Consider the following 10,197-nt stretch of genomic DNA (forward strand, 5'->3'; position numbering starts at 1 on the left):
AAATTCTTTTGAGTACAGGCAACACACAACAGTGGGCACACATCGCATGCATGATGGCTGCCTTCACTGACAGTAAATGCCCTCATGCTTACATTTGCCAGTTCATTTCAAGCAACATAGCACTAGTGTTTTCACAGTACTACATGTAGGTGGATGTCAGCATCTTGCCTGTCCAAGGCCAAGAGCCTGCTATAGTATCACGGGTTCAGCCAGCACCATAAGAAGCAGGAGAAATGGCAACTGAGTAAGAGCATCTGGCACAGTCCTCTTAATAAGCTGGTGCATGCAGCAATTACACATGTAAGCATAGCACAGACCACATGCCAGTGTTACATGCACAGTACTTTAAGTGCAAAGGCTTACAGAATACCTACTGAGCCATCACGTGAACCAAGCAGAATGTGGCCAACCTATCCCAAAGATCCTAGCCATACCAAGGAAATGTAGACATAAGTCACTACGTAAACAAGGTCACAGAGCCAAGATTCACACCTTGGTAGGAGAGAGGAAGAAGATGTCGTTGTATCCACTGGGACTCAGATCTGGCAGTCACACTTACTGGGTGCACAGGGTCAGTGAGCTACGCTCTCCAAATATTTAGAATGTAACCGTCATGGGTCAATGGACTGAATGATTTCCTATTAAAAAGAAGTCACTCAAGCATTAAAGTCGGTTTCATCTATCATTATGCAGAACAAAATCCAAAATAAATTCCTGACGGGAACTAGATGTCCTTTGTACCGGGTACACTTAAGGCTACAGTGAATACTCCTTAATGTAGTCAGTATAACACAGGTGCTCAGCTCCAAGAGAATGGAAAATAAGACCTTCTCAGAGTTGCCAATATTATTACAAAATCCTCCAGTGACAATGTGCCCCCATGAGTAACAGTTGGGCATTCAGCCAGAAGAAAAATATATGTATGTATATTAAAAAATTAGGACTGCTGTGCCAGACAGGAAGGGAGTAAAACCATCATGAATAGTTCCCTATTTTGAAAGGAGATGCATGATAGGAGGACTTCTTTCTCCCAAAAAAGCCAATTTATAATTCAGCATACTGGCAGAGCTAAGAAATTATAATGTTATGTTCCACTGGGTAATAAAAAAAGATGCTGAAAAGAACAACATTCCCGATGAGTTCTCCAAAGTATAAGTACATGCTGTTAGGACTGTTAGAAGAACATTAGAAAAAGCTCAGAGTCAAGTCCAGTTCTTACTTGCAACTATGAAACCTTTTAAGAAGAAAGCTGCTTTTCATCTACAGGAGCATCTTCAATGCCAGTAAAACTAACTGCAATAAATACAGCTTCACACATTTAAACTAAAAAAGAGACAAGGAACAGCCCATAGCCTTCAAAAGTTTATTTCAAGTATCAAAATAATTCAAAGTATCTACAGAGTTTTTACTTTCAGTATAAAAGTTTTAACAGATAGAATCAAGTAGCAAATTTCTGAAAAAATATGATTCAACTAAAAATTCCAAATAATAGTGACAAGGCACTTAACAAAAGATACCCAGCAACAAATACAACTCTTATGTCACAGTTAACATGTAGTGAAATGTTATCTGTAGTCAAAAGTTATCTAACACTTTGTAAGCAAAGAAATTAATTACAGTCTGGTTAAACTGAGCAACATAGTCCAGACAAGAGTGAATTCGAACTCCCTGCACTTTAACAATACATTTTTCTTTCAAGTGTAAAGAAAGCAGAGAGAGAGAAAAACAAGAGAAGTCAAATATAAATTTACAGGATGTGTTCAGATGAAGAACTCAGAGTTCACTTCATACAAGTTCCGCAAAAAGAAATGTAAGGAAACTGGGTAGCAGCATATATACCTTGTTGTATCCCCAATATGTATATTTGATATGAGGGATTTATATTTGTTTAATAGTTCAAACTATTAAGCCCAGTTAAAGAAAACAAAAGCCTACAAAAACCAGAAAGCCTTGTTAGAAGCACAACAATCAGAATTGTAGGAAATAAAGGTGTAATGCTGGAGAATCCACTTCAATCCCTTTCCTGTACGAATATATTCCCACTAAAAGCAAAGGAACAGACAACAAACAAAAGGTTTCCAGAATCAGAAACAAAACCAGACTATGGCAATGTAAATGTGTTTGAGGTTTTTTTCGGTCAAGATTCAACTAACTTCTGTATCTTAAAAAAAAAATAATCAAATATGCCAAGAAGAAACAAGACATCTAACAATGGCATTCTCAGCACCTAAACATATTTGTGCAATAAATACAGAATAAGATCTCGTTCATTCACAAATATGAGGCGAATAAGGGGGGAACTTCCAACACCTCTTTTTTTTCCCCACAACTGCTCAGAAATATAAACAGAAAAAAGCATTTTAGTCTTGCCTTTTTTATTCCCTAGTGATAGACTATTATGTTACATGAGTGCTATCAAGGCTTCTGCATCTTTTTTTCTAGATACATTTTCTTGTAGGTCTGAAACATCTCTTTTGAGTCTTTGATTGGGCTGCGGAGAGCCTCGCCATCTCCATCCAGGATCTGCATAGCTGTATCAAGTGGAATACTGCCCTCAGCTGAAAGACAAGATAGAAAAGCAAGTTAAAGCAAAAATCTAAGAGTCTCAAATGACTGCTCCTCTTGCATATGATACTTACGGTAACTGACTGTCAAAAAAGATGCCACAAACTTCCTTCCTAAAGCACCATTCACCTCAGATTTAAATCAATCTCTAATATACCTTTAAGCATCAAAATCATCACTTGAGTGTCTTCATAAAAGACATTTCTAAAGAACATTGAGAAAGGTGTGAATGAAAATGTGCATTTGTGAAAGTAAGAGAAGAAACAAGAGGAAAGAATAAAAGAATGGCAGACACCAATAGCCAAGGACACACAACAGCAACACAGTCCAGACATAAAGGCTGCAAAATGTGTCAAGATCACAAGAAAGATAGCCAGTCAGCAGAGGACTTGTGGGCTGATAAGAGGGTGGCAACAAATTCACAGCATGCTGAGTGCACCATTTCACTTTCTCCTAGACGATAAAAATAAGACTAAAGATGGAGATACCTAAACAAACAAACAAAAAAAAAAATTACCAACCAAAACCAAAAAAACCAAGAGAACAAAGACAGCAGGGAACAACCTCAGCCACAACTTTGAAAGGATGGAACAACCAAGATCCAAAGATGAAAAATGCCATTGTAACCACTGACTTCTAAAGGGTACAAAAGACAATCCAAAAAACTAAATGGCCAATCAAGAGAAACAAAGAAGATAAAGTAATGGCACTACTTTTCTTCTGTGTAGTCATCCACACTACCAGGAAACACAGGTCCTGGCATTTGTGAGCATGGATGTATGTGCAGAGAGTCAACTTACTGTGAAAGCCAAATAAGGTTAAAAAAAAAAATCACTTTCTGTTTTCACGGTGTCACGCTAGATTTTGTTATGCCACTGCCTACATCTTAATGGGGGAAAAATCTACCTTGGTCTTTACCTACAGTTTAAAACTGTACTTGAACCTTGTCACCAGAGCTACCCCAAATTTAAGTGCATACGCACATGCAGTAAAATTCCATCTCCAATAACATATTCTCACGGCAATAGAAATCTCTGCAAATCTTAAAACTGTCTACTCTACAGTAGCCATTTCAGCAGCAAAGCTAGTAAAGAACAGATTGTAAAGAACAGTAAATAAAGCAAAAATACTTTATTAAGATTTGCTACTGTAAAGAAACATTTAAAATGAAGCAATGAGAATTTATTTAACTCATATTTCAAAATAGATAATCAGAAGTCATTTCACCTGTACAGAACTCTTCCAGCTTTATTTGCTTCACTGGATCACATTTTAACCAATCTTCTCTTTTACTCTTGACACCTTAAGAGAAAATTTAAAACATAATTTTTCAGGTTTCTCTATCATAAGCTTTGGTTTCTATTCAACATCAAGTTTTAATGCATATACTAGCAAATGCTAAAGGCAGTTTCCTCTGGGAGTGAGAATGACTGCAAAGGCCAACTTAAGATTTGGTTTTACTTCAAAACAAATACAGCATTTGACACAAGTATGCTTCACAATGCACCATGTAAAATGTTGAAAGATTTGGGCTAGGTAAGAAAAGGATGAAAGAAATGCAGCTTACAGCAAAGATGGCAAAGGTTACAGAGACTGTGTACAGGGGATTTCTGGCCCAAGCCCTCTCTTCCTCAGTGTTGCAGAGCTCTCCCTCTGCTGCCTACCTAGGCAGATGTATACACAACCAGGTGAATACCAAGTACAGATCTGTCCACCTTTCATAACTGTGCTGAGGGAATCTGCTTTCTACAAACAAGCCAACCCATTTTCTACAAGTAGGTCAGAAAGTCTCCTTGCAGTTACTTGAAACTGCCATGCTCTGAACAACCCTAACTTTATTCTGCAAAACTTCAGGAAAAAGAATAAAACATTGAATTGAAAGAAAAGTCTCATGTTCTTTTTCTGTTTAACACCCAGCTAGTCTTTCAAAAAATCTAGCTAAGCTATTTCAACCTTCAGCTTCTAGAGCCCCACTGTCTGTAGTTCTGTGCAACACAAATTTTAACAGAAGCAACACTTTTTACTTGTAAATTAGCTCACTTACAAATCAATAATCAAGATAGCATCATACCTGCCACAATGGCTTTCTCTCTTTCCAGGGGATTCTTTACAGCTAATCTTTCTTCATCAGTGGTTGGATTTCTGAACAGTATCTCTGGATACAGCTTAAATTCCAGTACGTCCACGTTGCATGGTTTCTCAGCTTCTGAGACAAAAGCATCTCTTGCACCACTGTTATGGGACACTTTGTGCTTTAGATGCCAGGTGGGTCTGACAGGCGATGTTTCTAATTTTGTCAGATATATGCGTTCCTGTGTTGTACGCCTAAATGCAACTCTGTTCAGGTAGTGTTTTTTTGGTTCCTTTTGAAGATGTATTTTTAATCTGTTATTTCTTCTATTTAAGTATAGCATGTTTTTATCAGGAAACATCTTTTCACAGCACTTGTCTTTGTTTTGACCATCAAGATGTCTCTCTTTGGTAGAAAAATAGTTTTTAGAGACGGTAGAAGATCGAGCCCTTTTTCTCTGTCGTTTAAGCACAGAACAATCTGCTAATGAGCTCTTCAGTTTCCAGCCATTTTCTCCATTCAGTTTTTTAGCTTTGTCAGTATTTATCATGTGATTATATGAAAGCTGCTCAGATTTCTTTGCTTCAGATTGCTTCAGTCTTTCTTCTTCTACCTTTGTTTTTTTAGGTTTTCTGTTCCCAATCACATTTTGCTTCCTCTTCCGCTTGTATGACGGCTCCTGTGAAGGAAGAGCTTTCATAGATTCATGTTGAGAATATTTGGCGTTTCTTATGTCTACAGTGCCAAAATTTGGGAGCTTTATAGCATCAGCATGACAACTATTCTGTTTTTTATGTTTTACTCCTGCTGATAATTTGGCATTTTCTTTGATGTTAACTCCTACATCTTGCCCAAGTATCTGCTTTTGTTTCCTACAGTTCTGTTCTTTAGCTGTGTTCTCATTAGAAGTTTTAATTTTTTGTCCTTGATTGATTTCAGCATGCTTAACTTCAACAGCTTCTGACTTTATAAATTTGTGAACATCTGCATTAGATTCCATGGCTAAATGCATTTTGGTTTCATCTTTTGAAAGTGACTCCATTTTGATAAGTATCTTTCCAGATGACTTTGTTGTGTTATCACCATCCGTACAATCAGCTGTTTTCTCTGACAACTCTTCTGAAGTTGTCTTATGTTCTTTTTTATCAGAATTCAATTCATTGTTTAATAATGGGGTTTCTCTGTCTATTTGCAGCTCTTCCTTCCAGCTGCTGCTTTTAAATTTATCAGCTTCCTGGTTTTCAGAGGAAGGAAGCGGTCCAACTTTTTCCGGTTGTGTTGTAAGTGGTTTGCATTCGTCATCCACCTTTAGCCTAACATCTTTGTTCATTACAGAGGTGGATCTGCAAATATCTTCATTTTTGCTAACATTGTTTGGGATTTCTTCAGAAAATGGCAGGTTTCCCTCTGCAGAGATGTCCTTCATTATAGCATCAGATTTGCTGTCATTTTCTTGTCCCTCTACAAAGCTAGTATTTACGGCTTTTGAAAGTTGATAATTTTCCTCTGAAACGCACATTTCACGTTTACAAGGATACTGTGGTGTTTTAGGTGCTTCACACAGCAAACTCCTTATAGAACAGTCTTTTTTTTTTTCCCTGGGCTTGGAGATTTTTTGTGTCTTGTTTGCCTGCTCACATAGGCTCTGACCAGGCTGAACACTGCCTTCAAGGCTCTTCTCAGCTGAAGCTTTTTCTGACTGCCAACTCACTACTCCCTTGCCATCACTAGAGGAATTCAGGTTGTGTTCAGGAAATAGTTCTTGGTTTTGATTGGAGCTCAACACTACAATTTTCATCAGATCTACTGGGTCCTTCAAATGAGAATTCTTGTCACAAATTTGATTCTCTTTTTGAGGTTGATTCTTTATCTGCTCAGCCACAGAATCATTTTTTACTGGTTCTTTCATCAGCGCACTACCACCTTCAATGCCATATGGAAACTCTTTCACTAGTTCAGACAGCTGATTGTTTAGACATTTAATAGGCTGTGCTCCAAAAAGGTTCATCTCTTCTACTGTACTATTTTTACTGGATATGTAATTTTCTTTAATGCTGTCTCTTGGAACATTGATTGCATTCATTTCAGCAGCTACATTGATTGAGAAATCCAATGAATTTTTAGCTAGCTCCTGGTTTATACTAGCAAGAATTTCCCAGTCATTTTCAGGATGCTTTAAAGATGCATTTAATGACTTACTTTTTTTTGAGGTAGAAATTGTTTTAAGAGGACTGCCACTGCTTTCTTTTTCCAAATGACTAGTTATGATACCATCCAAAGTCTTAACTGCTTTACTCATGCAGCTTGACGAATCTTGCAACATCTTTTGTGGCAAGGTCTCTCCCTGGACAGCATTACTGCTTAGCTCATTCTTACACAAGTCCAGCTGTTGTTCCTTTTGCCCTGGATCAGATGGATTTTGTTCTGATGAGGTACCATTTAATGCATGTGTCTCAGGGACTGACCTGAAGATATTTGCTATTTGTGGATTATAAAACCTATCACCTTCAACAAGAGTACATACAGTAGAAATACAAAACATCTGTTCTTCCAACACAACTATTGATTTATTTCCTGTCTTTAACGTAACTTGCTTGTCTTTATGGTCTTGTACATCTACTTGAAGTATTTTACTAGAAAAATTTAGGCCATTTTTGTCCTCTTCTTGAAAGCTGTATGTGGATTCTGAGTCAATCACTGGACAGGTTTTAGCTGCAGATGTTAGGCATTTGTCTGTCTGTTCACTCTGTGCTCTCTGCTCAGAGAGTACTAAAGGCGAGACAACTGCAACCTGGGGTTCAAAACCTTTTATCAAATTGCTACTTAGTGTATCAGGTTTTTGTCCTACAGAAGCTGTTGTTACAGGCAAATTTGCTTCATCTGTACTAACCAGAACGTTATTTTGTTCTCTATTTTTTGTGTTTTGGCTGTAAGGTGAAATCTGATTTGCTGTGGGGCTTTCATTAGACTGGCTATTTTGCACCCTTACAGATTCCGACGGATGCTTTCTCAACGAGCCTGGGCACGGAGTCAGCTCTTCAACAGAGTAACTATCATTGCTCTGTTTAAAAGATTCATTTCCAGTAAGTGGTGTTTTTTTGTGATCTACATCACTCTGCAATTTAGCTTCACCAGATTTGGTTGTTTCTGATACAGGAATCACTCCTGTATTACTCATGTGAACCTTGAACACCTGTTTATCTTGCAAATTTTCTACCTTCACATTAGTGTCTTTTTGTAAGCTTCCATCTGAGACAGATGAATCTAGCTGTGTTTTTTCACTACACAGGGAACTCTTCAGTATTTTATCAAAAGTAGCACTAATTGTCTCATCTGTCAATACATCTGTGCTGTTCAATATAAAGCGAAGAAGCGATGAGTTCCTGGAGCTAGCTGGCACTTTCTTGGGTGCAGATTTGACAGACTTATCCACCTGACTGGAACACGAAGCATTGGTCAAAGATGTCACAGGTTTTTGAGAAGAGGCCAAGCCGTATGTGTCCCTTTGTTTTGAGATGGGAGTGCTCTCAGAATTATGTAACTGAGCTGAGAGTTTGCTCTGAGAAGGAATAGAAGTGGAGCTTGATGAAAGGTTTCCCTGCTCTACCTGAGGGTTACTTTGAGTCACCTGTAATCCTCTGTTGTCAGCACTGGCTGCATTTTTGTCACTGCTTTCTTCAAGTGAAGAGTTAAGTATTGGACACTCTGTCCTCACTGTTTCAGGTGGGGAAGGTAGTACATTTTGGTTGGACGTCCATGGAAGCAAATTATTAAGAGTATCATAATAACTTGGAGGATGAAACTGGGGAATACTTTTGTCATGTTCTGAACCTTCTAAGAGTTTTCTTTTATACTGATGTATCTTTTCAAGCAGGACATATTTTTTTTTAATAGTGAGAAGTTTTTGAGCTTCCTGATCTAGTCTGTCCTTTGCAGTTGTTCTTTCTTGTGCTGCTGCTGAAAACAATTGAGAATTAACAGGCCCATTCATTAAACTACTAGTCTGGCCTTCTTGAACTGAAGCAGGATCAGTCAGTGGCTTTGAAGCAGCCATTGAATATAAAGTTTCCATTTCTTGCACAACATTACACAGTTCTTTGGAAACACCACGGGATGGCACAGGCATTTCATTAAATGGCTGACTTGCTGCCATGTTTCCACTTGAATTACAGACATTCCTAACTGACTGACTGACATCTCCAGATTGCTGTTTCTGACAGTGTTGCTGGCCACTGTTACAACCAGAAGCATTTTTTGGATCTGATGGGCGCTGCAGTTGGCTACGGCTGTACCCATTGGGCATATTTTGAGCTGCTTGTGGTACACCCACTGAAGACTGTGCTGCAGCACTTGAATCACAATTGGCAGGCAATAAAGATGGTACATAACATCCACTAGGAGCTTCTGATCCCATCTGACTTGGTCGACAGTGCAGCAGTTGCACATTTGGTTCCATATTCTGATTCAGGGAGTTTAAAACTTTAAACTGAGTGTTGGGATGATATATTTTGTTTTGGACATGTTGCCCAGATGTACCGAGAGACATAGAATTATTCTGGGAATTAATGTGACTTTGATATAACGTTTGAGTTCTCATAGAATTATGTTGTTGTATTTGTGGCTGCACAGCATAGCTGCTTGTGGTGGCATACTGAAATTCCCAGGGTACATTCCTCACATTATTTCCAGCATTGCTTTCAGAACACATGGGAGGTAAATCACTGTGGGAATAAAAGTAGGCATCAGACTTCGGCAAAGAAGTCTGATTCATCTCTGCCCATATACGTGAGGTTGGATTGGGAGGTTTCTGAGTTACTGGTACGCAGCACAGTGGACGTCGATCAACTGAGACAGATGCTCCTGGTAAGGCCTGATCTGAAGTTTTGAATCTTTCATCATTTACAAGAAGAAAGGCAGCATTGCTAGTTGGCTGATACACTACTTGGTTATTTCCAGCATAAGTGCATGCATTGTTAGAGGAATAGGCATTTGTTTGAGGAAAAGCATGTGTATTAGGAACCAAGTGATTGTAATATCTTTCTTCACTTCGCAGGTGGTTCTTTGCATCAGCATTCTGGAGTGGCCTTATATTCCAGTCCATCTTTTCCTGATTTCTTCCAGCCAAAAACTGAAATGCTAATTAAAAAAAATACATAGAAAGAGTAATAAATAATCAAGCCTTAACTATTTGATCAAAACTTATTTATCTTACCAAGTGATTTAGAATGCATTACGAACAGAAGTGTTGCACTTAAATTGTTAGAAGAGCAATTCCATTGTTACGTGCTTAAGGGCTGAGCATAAGAATCACCTACAGAATATAATACAGGCCAGTTTTCAGACAAGAAAACCAACTTCAATTGTACCTTCAAATAGAATCATAGAATGGTTTGGGTTGGAAAGGACCTTAAGATCATCTAGTTCCAACCCCCCGACATGGGCAGGGATGCCTCACACTAGACCATGTCACTCAAGGTGCTGTCCAACCTGGCCTTGAACACTGCCAGGAATGAAGCCTTTACCACTTATTTGGGCAACCTGTTCTGGTGCCTCACCACCCT

At 38.5% G+C, this 10,197-nt stretch overlaps 1 protein-coding gene across 1 annotated transcript; it reads right to left on the minus strand.

Annotated features, from left to right (window-relative positions):
- Nucleotides 1-1,349: 1,349 nt before the first annotated feature.
- Nucleotides 1,350-9,737, minus strand: RESF1 (retroelement silencing factor 1). Its single transcript, XM_031044956.2, has 3 exons — nt 4,637-9,737; nt 3,793-3,867; nt 1,350-2,558 (listed from the first exon to the last, which is right to left on the minus strand). The coding sequence occupies exons 1-3, from the start codon at nt 9,735-9,737 to the stop codon at nt 2,416-2,418; spliced, it is 5,319 nt and encodes a 1,772-aa protein (XP_030900816.2). The 3' UTR covers nt 1,350-2,415.
- Nucleotides 9,738-10,197: the final 460 nt, after the last annotated feature.

The sequence above is a fragment of the Melopsittacus undulatus genome, chromosome 5 (genome assembly GCF_012275295.1).
Source record: "Melopsittacus undulatus isolate bMelUnd1 chromosome 5, bMelUnd1.mat.Z, whole genome shotgun sequence".
Lineage (NCBI taxonomy): Eukaryota > Metazoa > Chordata > Aves > Psittaciformes > Psittaculidae > Melopsittacus > Melopsittacus undulatus.